Source organism: Schistocerca americana, chromosome 5, assembly GCF_021461395.2.
Source record: "Schistocerca americana isolate TAMUIC-IGC-003095 chromosome 5, iqSchAmer2.1, whole genome shotgun sequence".
Classification (NCBI taxonomy): Eukaryota; Metazoa; Arthropoda; class Insecta; order Orthoptera; family Acrididae; genus Schistocerca; species Schistocerca americana.
In genome coordinates, this window is record NC_060123.1 from 327,127,835 (window position 1) to 327,143,340 (window position 15,506).

The following is a 15,506-nucleotide window of genomic DNA, read 5'->3' on the forward strand; positions in this document are numbered from 1 at the left end:
TCTTCAGCTATTTCCAGCGCTTTTGGTTCGTCTACATTTTGTGTTACGAAAAAGGTAATTGCAAGTAAGTTGCAAAATAAAACTGTTGCTGAGAAACGGTGTCTGAATTATCAAATCTCACACAGAAATGTAATAGGCCCCCTCAGCTCTCCTAAAGAAACTAAAATACTGACCACGCCCCACGGTACAATGTACGCATGCGCTCACCAAGCTTATAACAAATAATATCTTTGTCCGTGTGTTAAAGGGACGATGCATCTGCGACACATACACAAAAGAAATAAAAGTTGATGTTTTGTTAGATGTTGACGTTTTGATCATTATGAACGAACGTAAAGAAGTGTGTGCTGAAGAAATAAGGGCGTTACATGATTTGCCTGACATAGTATTGGAAAAGATTTTTTTATATCTGAGTTATGATGAGATCGCAAAAAAGAGACAAGTGAGTCCTTCCAACAATTATTGATTTTTACTAAATGTTGGTTATGAAGACATTTCAGATAATCTGGCCGTCACTGAATAAAGAGTTAACGTGAATTTAATATAGAACAGTGACGCGCGTTTAGACAAAAATCCAAAGGATTTAATTATATTACCCAGAAGCATGACGCAGTTGTGTTTAAATTGATCATGTCAAGTACGGTTCACCATCAAGAATTCCAAAACTATTAATAATTAATAAATATTTAAATTCTGCGCATAGCGACCTGTTTTGTTTATGCTGGTGTTTCCTACAGTATACCAGTGTCCTACAAAAACTGCAACTTTTATTGGATATTCAGTTCAAAGTGTAACAAGGCGTTTGTGAAGGATGTCAGTTAAACAGGAGTGCAGTGGACCAAAATTGCATGCTAATATCTTTTTTTTTTTTAAATCGAGTAGATGCATGCACTGTGTATTACGATTTGGACTTTAACCTATCTGCCTCGGGCCTAATATTTAAAAAACTGTTATTCTAAGGTGTGAAACATAACCTATTTCCGTACGTACTCCCCACTAACTGCCTAGCCCTTGAGCAAAAATCTTAACCCCACACACACACACACACACACAGACAAAAACAATAAACCTTTTTTCCTTAAATCTATCTTGAACTAGACTAACACACATATGTTATGTTTAGTACCATTTTCAGTAATAGAAGTTGCTTAGGTAAGTGAGGATTTGAAAACCAACATCAATTTTAAAAAAAAAAAAATGTTCAGCCTGATACAGGCAATGTATTTTCCAACTATAGTTCAGAGAAAAAACTGCACAGTTAGAAACCATATCATTATGTTAATTGTTCTGTCATTGATTACTATTACCATTTATTACCAAATATTATGGGCACAGTTTGAGATAAATTAGTAATGGCTTACGTCATTGTGACACAAAGGTAGTAGCTAATACTGAAAGGAATCAAGGCAGAGTAATATCTCCAAGTGCTTAACAAAATATTTAGATATAGTCCATTGTCAATGAAGACATTTAAACCCACTCCTGAAGGACAAATTTGGTAACAATATAGACAAGCTTAGTGACAAATATAATACATTTCTGCAGACTTTAATGTTTTTCTTGGATAACTGCTTCTCATTAAAAAAATTGCATTGAGATATGCAGTACTAATAAGCAACCAGTCTACAATTGATTGCATTAGGATATCATGTAGAAGAAAATGGGAACTTTATGATAATATGAGGGACAGTCCTAGCCCAGTTAAATATTTGCACAACTGACAGTACTGCAAATTGTGAAGAGAGTCGCCAGAAAGGCTAAATCAATGCATTGCACCTAGAGAATAAAAGTCTTTCAGAACAAAAATAAAACTACATGTTAAATTGTGAAAGAAGTATCAGTGCAGAATGTGATGGTGCTCAACATATTGTATGAGAACAAATCTGTTAATGATCTATGAGAGTTGTGCAGCATAGTTCATAATCACCTCTTGCTGCTAGTCAGCCATTAAAAAAGTTTATTGGTAGAGATGAATATGCCACTAAACATGACAGATGATTCAGAAATTTTTCTCGTTTTCAATCTCACAAGCATTATCATGAAATATGTGAAATGGAATGTCAGTGGTCTAGCTAAAAGGTAATTGGTAACACCGGAATTAGGTTTCAGAGAACAGATTAACACCTAAGTGCAACAAAACACTATACATATCGTTTCTGACCTGGTACTTTTACATAAGGGAAATTTTACAGTCGCGAGGTGGTCAGTCATATAAATCAAACATTTAAACTCTTAGGAGTGAGGGTGAAAGGAAAGTTTTCTGGGAAGTATGACATGCCTGCAGATGGTTCTGGGTGAATAAGTATCATAAATAAACTAAAAAGAAGTAAGTGCTGTGAATGCTTTCTGAATGTATTTTTCTGGACCATAGCCTTGTACAGAAGTGATATTAAACAAATGAGACAAGAAGGGAATAGAAGCTTTTGAAGTGTGAAACTGCAGAATAATGCTGAAGTTAGATCAAATGACTCGTCGCCATTGTCAGCTGCAACTTGATTCCAAATATGCAGGACTTCTTCATGTGTAGAATGAGCGTTTCAACTCATGTTGTTCAACTCATGATGTGTTTCTGATGATTGGATAGACCAATCCTGGCATAAAACTTGCACCCACACAAATCACACTGAGTGGTTAGAGGAGGGCTTGCTTCTCCCTTGGTTTCTTCTTCAAACAAATTGACAGTGGTGGATGTAGTGTTCCTCCACAGTAAACGGTCAACAACACAGTATTCCCATGTTTGTATATTTACAGCATTCATTTTCATGATGTGTTTCAGCTGGTCCTTAAAGCACTTAAGTGGAGCTCCATGAGGTCTACTACTAGAGCAGAGTTTGCCGTAAACGACTTGGCGTGGGTGCCTGGTAGTACTCGTACGGTGAACATGACCTGACCATTTCAGGTGATGAGAGATGATGGTTGACTCAGTGCTGTTTAGATGCCCTTTTTCAAGAAACACTGTGTTGGTCACATAGTCCTCCCACTTAATGTTCAAGATTCATCTCATTTTTTGTTGATGGAAGCACTCAGGTTTCTTGATATCACAGCGATATTGTGTCCAAAGTCACAGCCATTCAGGAGTGTGGAAATGTCAACAGCTGTGAACACTGTGAGTTTAGTATGCAGCTTTACATTTTTATTCATGAAGACTCTGCATCAACTGTCCAAATGTTGCATAGGCAGCTCCAATTCTTTTATTAACATCCTGTTCATAGATATGCCGTCAGGCAAGATGTGTTCAAGATATGAAAATTGATCAACCAGCTTCAGTGTTGTGTCTTAAGATGGAGGCATTGAACTCAGCAAGAGTTCATCTCGGGGCAGGTTGTGCGAGTACCTTCGGTATTTTTTCTCCCTTTCATTCTTTCTTTCTTTTATACATTGATGGTAATACTGTGATTCTGTCATCCAGGTAACCTGCGAGCATCTTTTTGAACGAAGTCTTGCCAGAGTGAAGAGACCTCCACCTAAACAAAACTTCATCTCCATGCTTTGATTGTTTGTAGGTAATTCGTATAGCTATTCGTATAGCTCGATAGCCATGTACAGAGCAAAAAATGTTGGAACAAGCACACAGCCGTGTTTCAAAGTCTGAGTGGTTGAGAATGAATCCAGTGCAGAGTTACCGTGAAGAACCTGCCGAGACAAGCCATCATGAAGAGCTTGAAGCAATTCCACGTAGCATTCAGGACATCCAAAGTGTCTCAGTACTTTGCACATAGCAGATCTAGGTACTGAGTCAAAGGCTTTTTCCAGGTCATATAAAAACTAAGTTTAGAGTCTTCTGTTGTTATCTGCATTTTTCATGATGTCTCACACAGAAGGTCATATTTGTCATGCCTCTGGAGATTCAGAAACCACATTGAGATTCAGGCAAAAACCTCTCTGAAATAATTTGGAGCCGAATTAATAAAATTATTGCAAGAATTTTACCTGCAATCGTCACTAGCAATATACCATAGTAGTTCCTACATGCACCACAATTGCCATTCTTAAAGCTAGTGATAACAGTAACATGCTTCAAGTACTTTTAAAATTTCCCTAATTAAGAGGATCAGTGTAAGAAGCTTAGTCTTCAAAGATATACCTCAATTTTGTATCAGTTCCAGAGAAGTGTTATCTATAGGACCAGGAACCTTTCTTGGTCTTAGTCGATTGAATGCTGTGGTAAAGTTCATGTATGTCGGTGGAACTGCCATCAATAATTGTTGCAGTTACTGAGGGACATTACAAAGAAAGTCATAAGCAACATTGGAGGCATGATTCAGAAGTGCGGAGAAATGTTCTTTCCAATGCTCTAAGATTTTTTTCGCAATCAGTTTAAGTGATAGAGTTGTCAGTAGGCTTCAGTGTCCCTGATGAGGCTCATATTGGCTCTTATATCTCCTTTCTGCCTGTATAGAAGTTTTGCAGTTCTTCAGCTTTTTAATGCCTCCAGTTATTCTTGATTTCTTTAATTTGTGTGTCACATTTACTTTTAAGTTCCATTAAGTATTATTGTTTCATGCTAGAAAGTGGATCTTGAAGAAAGGATAGATGGGTTTCGTATTTGGCATTGATCAGACACACAATTTTTTCATTATTTTTCATCAGACCAGTAGTGCCTTTTTTTCTGTGCAGAACCAATTGTTTCCTCAGGTGACTCAGCAATGACCACCTGAAGTGTGGCCACTCGTGATTTGCATTATTAGTGTTGGCTGGATGACTAGCTAGCTTATTTGAGGCTGCATTCCAGTAATCTCTAGTAGTGCATTTAATTTGAAGTGTATTTCCATCTGGCAGGTTGTTGATTGATCTTTTTGGGCTAAAAGGAACATATGATCATTGAAATTTCTTGTGGTTCTAATGACAAGGACATCATTTTTTTCCACTGCCTGCTGATGCAGTAGCTCCATACTTAACAGTCATATACAACAACTCGCATAACACAAGATCCATACCCACAAACTGGAAAGTTACACAGGTCACACCAATATCCAAGAACGACGATAGGAGTAATCTGCTACATAACGGCTCCATATCATTAACATTGATATGCAGCAGGATTTTCTAACATGTTATGAATTACCTCAAAGACACATAGTCAACACGAATTTAGAAAACAACATTCTTGTGAAACAGTACTAGCTCTTTACTCTCACAAAGTGTTGAGTGGTATCGACGATGGATTTGAGATTGATTTGGTATTTCTAGTTTTCCATAAGGCTTTTGACACCATACATCACAAGTGGCTGTAATCAAATTGCGCATTTACTGAATATTGTTTTAGTTATGCGACTGTGACTTCCTGCCAGAGAGATCACAGTTTATAGTAATTGACAGAAAGTCATCGAGTAAAACAGAAGTGACTTTCGCCATTCCCCATGGTAGTGTCATAGGCCCTCTGCTGTTCCTTATGTATAAATGATTTAGAATACATGTCATCAGAAGATCAAAACCAATTGCAAAACCATTTAGATAAGGTATCTATATGGTGGAAAAATTAGCAATTGATCCCAAATAATGAAAAGGGCGAGGTCATCCACATAAATGCTAAAAGGAATCCATTAAACTTCAGTTACATTATAAATCAATCAAATCTAAAGGCTCTAAATTCAACTAAATACCAAGGATTTACAGTTGCAAGCAACTTAAATTGGAAGTAAGACGTAGAAAATGTTGTGGAGAAGGTGAACCAAAGACTGCATTTTATTGACAGAACTCTTTGAAGGTACAACAGATCTACTAAAGAGACTGCCTACACTATGCTTATCCATCATCTTTTAGAGTACCTGTGCTGTGTGGGATCATTACCATGCGGGGATGGAGTACATTGAGAAAATTCGAAGAAGGGCAGCACATTTTGTACTGCTGAGAAATAGGGAGAGGATATAATGGACAAGATACAGGATTTTAGATGGACATAATGAAAACACAGGCATTTCTCATTGTTGCTGGATCTTCCTACAAAATTTCAAATCAGCAACTTTCTCTTCAGAATTCGAAAATATTTTGACACTGACTCACGTAAGAAGAAATGATCATCATAGAATAAATAGGGGAAATCAGAACTCACACAGAAAGATATAAGCGCTCATTTTTTCCACACACTCTTCAAGAATGGAATAATAGGGAGCTGGTGTGAAGATGATTCAACAAACCCTGTGTCAGGCACTGAAGTGTGATTTGCAGAGTGCCTATACAGTTTTTGGATGTAGATGTAGAAGGATGTGCCAGTGCTGCCAGCAGGGATGCATCCAAGTACTCTTGTAGCACGTAGGCAGGAGCAGCTGAGTGTTAGGGATAGGGAGTTCATGTTTAGCATACAGAACAAGGAGCAATAGACCATTGGTATTGCAGTTGCCAGATCCTTTCTTCCTTATCACATTGCTCCCCAACTGATGATTCTTACCAATTCTGGCATTGAAATCACCAAATACTAAGAGCTTGTCTCTAGGCGGTACTTTGGTGATGGTTGTGCTCAGCAGGTTGTAGAATTTGTCTTTAGTGTCTACATCAGCATTGAAGGTGGGAATGTATGCAGAGATACGTCAAAAATTCACCTCCAGAGAGTGGGATTTGCAAAGACTATTCTTATGCTGACAGCAGTTGGAGTTAGGTGATGATCATTCACAAGTTAGTCTCCACAGCAAACCGAAGACCATGCATGTGGCATTCTCCTTCATCTTTTCCCATCCAGAAGATGGCATAAACTGAACTCAGCTCTGTAATTTTACTTTCACTTGACAACCTGGCAGCAATATCAATGTTCATTCAACCAGGCTCATGTATGAAAAGTGCTGTTCTGCTCTCAGGCATGTTATTTTATTTCAAATGTAAAGTAATAGTTTATTAGTCTGTATCTTAGTCTCAAAATTGATGTCACCTATGTCACAGTCTTTGATTGTATGAGGCATGTTATGTGGTAATAAAAATTTGATTTGAAACCAAATAAGGTTCAATCATTTCAGGTTCCTATTAGTAAGGGCTCTGTAAATGATCAAACAATTTGTCAAATTTTATTATGTTTGCCAAATATTTGATTGTGTACAGCCTTGCCAAATATTTGATTGTGTACAGCCCCATTGCACATGTTTGTCAAAGATAAAGTGTGTTCGACATATTTACCATGAATTTTGTTGGATGGAAAATTTGTCAAGGTGGTGAAAGTTGTTTGTGTTGATATTTCACCACTTATGTTTAATGGAAAATAGTTATATTATAATTTTTCTCACTGTATCAAAAGTTTTCACACCTATTGAAACTATGATCAAGGATAAAAACAAAACAACATTGGCAATTACTAAAATGGTAGAGCTTTCACATCTGTCCTTTAACATGCAAGGAGGAGTCCAATAATAGGAGGAGTGCTGTAATAAAACTCTGGTTCCTCCATGAACAATGTAGGCTAAATGTTTCCACATTGTGATATTTTAACTCACAGAAAGTTGACGTATTCATCAGGTATCGAGTGTTATATTTCCTTTAACAGGTTTTCATGTGCACATTTCTCTCATTTTAAACCATTCCCTGGAACAGCATTTTGTTTTCTCCTCCTTCTCCTCCACACACAGTGCCAGAGTTAATATTAGAAACCCTTTATCTGCATTTGTAGCCATTCCCACTATTGTCAAAATACAGCATACATGAACAGCCTCTACTTGAAATGTGAGGTTAAATTGACAAATTTTGTTGGAATGTGTATGGGCTTGTTCGACAAATCCACGGCTAGGTAGAAGCAAATTTGAAAAAAACAAGTCTGATCCTTTATGAGAGTCTTTAGAGCTTTGGTAATCTTCATTTTTTCGAGTGCATGCGGGGATACCCGCTGAGTGTGGTGCAGCCTCTCAGCCGGCTGAGAGTGTGACTCCCTATGTTTAGTCCACATTTTCTATTGCCTTCCCCATTCAGAGTGGGGAGTGGTGATCCTAGATAGGCCTGCCCAAACACAAATTCAGGACCAAATTCCTGAGTAGTCATTGGGACTCAGAAAGATGATCGTCACACATCTGCTGCCTGTCTGATGAGCTAGAGTTTTCCAGTTTTACCTGAAAACCTGCTTCCACCATCCTTATCTCATTGCCATTTGACTTTAGTTGAAGTTTTGACAGCAGAAAAAATTGCCACAAGTGGGTTTTGTTAAATGTGGATCTCAGCTTGCAAGGAAGTGATCCACACACTATGATCTGAGAACTATACTCTGCAGCTCAAAAGAAATGAGACATACAGGTTCTTGTATTGGGACTGCTGCAGACTTGAAATGCAATTGACTTGCACCTTAACACCCAGTCCATCTGGTATGACCCCATCTACGTCTATGACTGCACCTGTTTGACCAAAAACACAGGGTTGCTTCATCTGTCAACTCCACTGTTCTTATGTCTCTATCTCCCTATCTCCCCTTTGCTGCCATTGAAGTCTTCACTGTACTGTGTCAAGGGGGCCCCACAAGGTATTGTTACCAGGGCCAGGTGAACTATGGTTTTTTAACTAGATGTTACTCCCCTCCCCTCTTTCTCAACCAGATTGAACTGGCTATGGCTGCATTGGATCAAATAAACAGTGAGAATGTAATGAATTAAACTGGGAAAAAAAGGAAATTTATTGCAGAAGTTGAGTAAAAGAAAGTACAGGTAATAGGACACAGGTGAGGCATCGAGGAATAATCAATTTGTTTATTGGTGTTGTATGTGGGGTGTAAGAATAGTAAAGGGTGATGAGCACTTGCATACAGTAAGCATGTTCAAATGGATTTAGGTTGTAGTAGTAATGCAGAGATGAAGAGGCCTGCACAGGATAGACAGATGAGGAGAGATGCATTAAACCAGTCTTCAAACTTGAGACCACAGTACGACATAAAGCATTGTGCAAAAATGTGAGCACTATTCAGCAGATGTCAACAGGATTCCAGCAGAAAAAAAGAGTGAGAAAGACCCACATCTTCAAAACTTAAACTTGAGCTGAAAGCTTTCTTGTGACTCATTCCTGTTCTGTACAAGAGGTCCTTGCAGTAGTTATGAAGTTTTCTGTATAATGTGTTATTTATTTGTATACTTTGTAACAATTTTATTGTGTATTTCGTAATTATTTATTTTCTTTTGTGTGTAAAAGTTCTAATTAGCATTTTGTAAATTAAGCCATTGTACTGACTCCTTCTATGATCGAGTAACTTCAGTTTGCTTGGTTTCTCAGGATATGGTAAATAAATAAAATTAAAGAAAAGGATTAATTTGAGCCTAATAGCCCTAACCTTTCCCATTTAGACTTACACTCAAACCTCCAGATGTCAGACACTCAATTCGGTTGCAAACGTTGTGTGTCGTGTCGATAGAGTATCAACCAAAATACCAATATAGTTTGTGCTGTGTGCTGTTGTCCAGTAGAACATGTGCAATTGGTAATTAAAAGTAACACCAGAACTGTGGAGTATAGGAAAAGCATATCTTTGAGTGGGAATGTCTCTGGTAGGTGAGTTGGTAGAACATCAGATGGGTTCCAAGTTTGAAACCCACTGATGGTGTTTTTTCAAAAAGTTTACTCATGAAATTGTTATATGGCAGAACATTTTTATGATATGTAAAATGACATTTCGGAATTTGTAACAATGTTCTTTTGGCAGTCTGCTTTTGCTTAGTTAGTTGAAAGTAGCAAACCTATAGCATATATTTGCAAAGGTAACACCACTCCTATCTATACATATGTACTCTATATATTTGCTACTTTCAACTAACCAAGCAAAAGCAGACTGCCAAAAGAAAATTGCTACAAACTCTGAAGCATTCTCCCATATAACAATTTCACATGTAAACCGTTAAAAAAAAAAAGGCACCTTCAGTACGATGATCTGTTATTCTACCAACTCGCCTAACTGATATCTTCAACTTCACAGCTCACAGATAGTTTTCCCTATACTAAGTAGTTCTGGTGTCACTTTTAATTACCATTTATGCATCTTCTACTGGAAGACAGCATACGGCACGAGCTAAATCAGTGTTTTGGTTGATCCCCTAGTGACATACATCATTTGGTACCGATCTGAGTGTCTGACATCTGGAGGTTTGGGTGTGAGAAGACTGTTCATTCAATTGACTGGAATCTGTGCGGACTTAAACTGAAGCTTTGTTTGGAACCTATGAATTGAAAAGATTTTACACTAGGCCCTAAGCTAGTTATTTGTTTGTTCTGTGGATCATAATTATGATCTCAGACTGTGATGTGGAACAGGCCTGTTAGTTTACAAATGTGTATATATTCTTTGGAGTAGTAGTCAGGTAGATATGATTCCAGCTTGTGTTTGATGTTCATTTTATCATCTATTAGAGTCTTCACCTTATTGGGTGGGTAAATGATGAAATTCTTTTGTATCTGAGTTCCTCACTCCTCTCTGTGCCACACAAAGGCTAAATGATTAACAGTTTATATGATTCCTTCTTTTGATTTTAGTTGCATGAATGTTGACGTTATTTTTATACTACGATTGATTCTTGACCAAAAAAAAAAAATCATACATACATATTTTTATCATGGGCTAGACTTTAAAATTACAAAAATGTTTAAGTAAATTCTAAATGTGACTTGCTGACTGTGCAGATGTATGTGCAACAACAGCTCTTAAAAGTGTAGTGTTTGATCTCGAGTAATTTCACAACAAGCAGATCGATTTTAGGACTCTTTCCCATCTTGAATTTGAATGAGTTTTTGCGCAGATGTTCCCAGTACAATAAAACTAACTAGTGAAAAATTTGAATTCAGGATACCAGAAATTCATGATTTAGGGGGCCAGGGGGTTGGGTCATTGAAAAGTCCTGTGAGGACTACTATAGACTTAAATTGAAACTAATAGTGATGAAGTGCATCAAACTCAAGTATCACTCAGCACACTATTTAAATTTCAAGCTCTGTTCACAGGCTTCATGCTACATGATAAGGAAGTGTGACAAGAAATTAACTGTGACAATTTTTCAGTTATTTTGTTAGCGCAGTGACTTTTTTGGAAACATGAATATTGAGTGCCCTCTAGCAATTGCACAAGAAAGTTATTTGTTATCATTTGTATCAAGCTGTGACAGTCTTACATGAATATTCTAGAAGTTACTGTCTAGAAATGTGCCGTCTAAAATTTTTGCTGGTAATAAATACAGATTTCAATATTATACTGTTAAACATTGCCTATATTTACGTTGCATGAGAAGAAGAAGAAGCTATTCTTTTATGAGAAAAGGTTTGTTTGTGCTGGAGATCGTGAGGTTAAGGTTAAAAAATGAGCTTGAAAATGCTGTCAAATATTTGCAAATCGTTATATATAGTGTGTCTTCTCCTGCTGACACTTGGTGAGTAGATTTTTTTTAATCCATCCAGTTTTTTAATCCATCCAGTATTTGATAGGTTTTAGTTACATTCAGATGCTGTATTTTTTAGATGTACTAATTTTTAATATTGATCTCTATTTGATTATAATGAAGAAATGTTTACATCTGTAGCAATTCAGGAAAAAAAAAAAAAAAAGACCATGTTGTCAGTTTCCTATACATGATTGTACAGATGGACTTCAAGTACTATGCATGCTGCATTTTAATTGTTAATGGCAGACTAGTGTTCAAGGCAGTAGTTTTTGGTGTCTATCACTGACAATTAGTGCACAGAGCACTTTAGCCAGTGTTTGTGTGTGTGTGTGTGTGTGTGTGTGTGTGTGTGTGTGTGGGTGCACGCGCATGCATCGGGGGAGGGGGAGGCAGGTAACTTCATCTCCTTTTTTAATTGTAAGCAGTTTGTTGTAAAGCAAACAATGAAAATAGCATCATTCTATTTACAAGGCAGTTTCAGTGTGTTCTAAACACAAGTGTGTCTAATTAGAATTTATTTGGGGTGAGGGTAAGTGGATCTAGATTTAGGTCCTGACTCACCACTTGTAAAATTGGTTGTTTGGAAAAGTCAGAATGTCATTTAACCTTTTTCAATAATTGTAAAAAATGGACCCTTTAACTTAATGCATTCCAGTCTGATCAACAAAGACTGCTGATATGTTGTGGTCATAGCCACGAATCAAATTCATGATCTGATTTCATAGTGAAGCCTATTTCTCACTCAGTGACCTTGCTAGCCTTTCATTGTGTGAATCATAAAATTCTATTTAACACACTAATGTTTTATGGCATTGGTTGCATCCCTCTTGCACGGATTGAATCTTAACTCCCTTACATTCAGCAGAGGGTCTCATTAACAGACTCTATCACAGGCATGAAAATAACGTAAGAATGGAGGAACATAACGTGTAGTGCCACAGGGATCAGTACTGTTTCTTTCTAACCTGCACAAATGATCCTCCATTGTCTTTAAAGAATGGCTCAAAAAAATTAATGTTTGCTAATGATGCAAGCATACTAACCAACGATTCAAACTCAACCCTAAAGGATACTCAGATGATAGCCCAGCAGGGTTACAAATGGTACACAGCTAACAGTGTAGATCATAATCTCACAAAGACTTCTATTGTGGTGTTTCAAACAAGCAATTTTACCATTTAATATGGAAAGCAGACATTAATGGTCAGTCACTGAATTTAACACATGATATAAAACTTCTTTGGATCAGCTGGATAACAACTATAAATTGAGTTAGCACATGGATAAAGTCGTCAAGAAGCATAGTTCAATTTATTATGCTCTTAGAATCACCTTTCATTGTATTGGCTTAAAGATAAGAGTACGGCCTTATTTTACGTTTTATCATTCTCTGTTGTGTTATGGAATTATTTTCTGGAGTAGTACACCTTAAACATGGTGTCTGTACAGCAGGGTTGAGCAATAAGAGTGTTGTGTAAAGTGAATAACAGTACATCTTGCAGAAGCATTTTTAAGGATCTTTGAATTCTTACACTCACTTCCCAATATTCTCACCCCTTAAAGTTTTTTGGTTGCTGATAATAAAAATTGGTTCCAGCTGAAATTTGATACACTTAGTCACAGTAAGTACACAAAAATAATTTTCATGTAAACTCCAGGTTCCAGAACAGAGTTATGTACTCTGGTGGTAACATGTTGATTAAACTCCTGTCTAACATACGGCAAGAAACTGGGAATCACTACCAGTTAAAAAAAAAAGAAGAGAAATAAAATAAAATAAAAATTAAAAAATATCTGAGTGTCTGGATTCAGTGATCTATTAGCTAGATGGGAAGTAGCAGTTTTGTTATAAAGCTATATGACAGTAATGTGCTGTAAATAGGACTCTCTATTTATAGATGTAGAAATATATTATTTGAAAAATACTTTTGGAATCAAGTAAATGTTAAGCTATGAATACAGCTAAATGGCAACTATATGTAGTAAAACTGATGAGGCAACAGCTTTCTTATTAATTTACTTGATCCATCTTAGATGGCATAAGTGTGAGTAGCATTAAGCAGTATACTCATGCAGATTAAGTTCCTGTATCTTTGCTTTACGTTAATATGTACCGTGACTCATTCTGCATCCATAATAGTTCTTCTTGTTGAGATCTATTCAATGAAGTAACTCGGTTGTAACTCTTGCAAAAACGCATCGACAGTGAATAAAAAGTTCTCTGTTAAGTTGCCACATCAAATTTGCATTAAATTCAAAGTTTTTGACGGTGTTGTCGTTGGGGGCTACGACTGACTGTCATGAAACTGACGGGGCGAAATGACAGAATCGATTACGTCATGATGACATCATGGAAATGGCGCATCTGTAGATTATGCTCCATCCACTCCAGTTTCTACATCTACATCCATACTCTCCAAGCCACTGCAAAGTGCATGATAGAGGGTATGTCTGATTGTACCAGTTATTAGAGTTTCTTCCCATTCCATTCACATATGGAGCGAAGGAAGATTGATTGTTTGAATGCCTCTATGCATGCAGTAATTATTCTGATCTTGTCATCACAATCCCTGTGTGAGTGAGACATAGGGGGTTGTAGTATATTCTTAGAATCATCGTTTAAAGCCAGTTCTTGAAACTTCGTTAGTAGAATTTCTTGAGATAGTTTACATCTATCTTCAAGAGTCTCCCGGTTCAGTTTTTCAGCATCACTGCAACATTCTCACACAGGTCAGACAGACTTGTGACCATTCATGCTGCCCTTATCTGTACATGTTAAATATTGCCCATTAGTCCTATTTGGTATGGAAGCTTAATCAGCAGCTGATTGCCTTATCCAAAGCCTGGCAAGAACAAAAGTCCTTTGTGGTTACATGAAATATGGTTTTAGCTTTCTTTGAAGACAACAAATTTAGTTAGAATCAGAATGCATTAAATGGTATGTTATACTTTAACAGAATTTTTAAAAAATATTGTGCTAGATAATTAGATTAATGAATGTAACTGCAATAAAAACATGTAAAGTTTGTTATACAGAATGCACTTGTTAAAAAGATTGTTTGTGAATATTTGATGTTAGTATTTCAAGCTCATTTCTGAACATATCCAGATGGTCTCCTAACAAAATAAAGCTTTTCTAATACAATAAAATCTGCTTTTCCTAATAAAATGTAAGTAAGGACAATTGCAGGTTATAGAACGAGTATTTAACAACATATCAATGTATGCACAAATTTTTCAATGTGATAGCAGTTGATAACAAGTATTTTCTCTAAGCCATTATTAAAGATTGGTCAGTATCATTTATCAAAAAATATTGTGGTACACATTAGTTAAAAAATTTATGCAAAAATTGTGTGACATTTTTACATATTAATAACTTCTACAATACTCACAAGTAGCTGCTGCTACTTGTAGAATTGATAACAAATAACTTCTCTATGAGCGTACTAAAGAGCAGTCAATATACTGAATTCTTTCAAAAAATTATTATGATTGAAAACAGTTCAAAAATTATCATGCTTAGTTTTCCACCAACTTTGATGTCATGTAGCACAAAACCGGTGGATGATAACAGCGTTGCAATTGTAACAGAGTACTGAGCACACAAAGTATTGAATTTATGACAAGCATCTTCCATGCATTACTACTAGTTTCACTTTTAAGCTGTCTTAACTCTTGTGTATCTCACACAGCAGTCCTCTACTGAAATCCTTCTGAAGCATTGGGCTCAAATTTTGCACAATGTAATTATGAGGGTTGAATAAAAAGTAATGCCTCCACCCTCGTTAATTGGGTTTGGATGGGAATATTTTAATAAATCAAATGCAGAAATAATCCCTAGGATGTGATCTTTAATTACCAATAAACACAATTTGAACAAGTTTTCTGAAGCTGTCACGGAAGAAGTCGACACTGTTTTCGCAACCACAGTCTCACAGTTCTCTCGGTGTCTTCATAAGCATAATGATGTCCTCGCAGATCGTCTTTCATTATCGGGAACAGATGGAAGTCAGACGGTGCTAAATCTGTACTGTAAGGACGATGCCGTACAGTGGTGAGATTCAGTCTCTGAAGTTCTGCTGTGGTGGTATGTGAAGTGTGTGGTTTTGCATTGTCATGCTGCAGGAAAACATTTTCCTTTTCCTTTCAGACCCTTGTTAGCCGCCATTTCAGAGTTCACAGCAT

The 15,506-nt window shown here is 36.7% G+C and overlaps 1 protein-coding gene across 1 annotated transcript in view; it reads left to right on the forward strand.

The window, feature by feature from the left end:
• Positions 1-242: 242 nt before the first annotated feature.
• The window catches only part of LOC124615843 (F-box only protein 28), a 111,204-nt gene continuing 95,940 nt past the window's right edge, over positions 243-15,506 (forward strand). Inside the window, exon 1 of the mRNA XM_047143995.1 lies at positions 243-442. Within this exon, the coding sequence (XP_046999951.1) occupies positions 323-442 (120 nt within the window). The 5' untranslated portion in view covers positions 243-322. The remainder of the gene's footprint in view (positions 443-15,506) is intronic.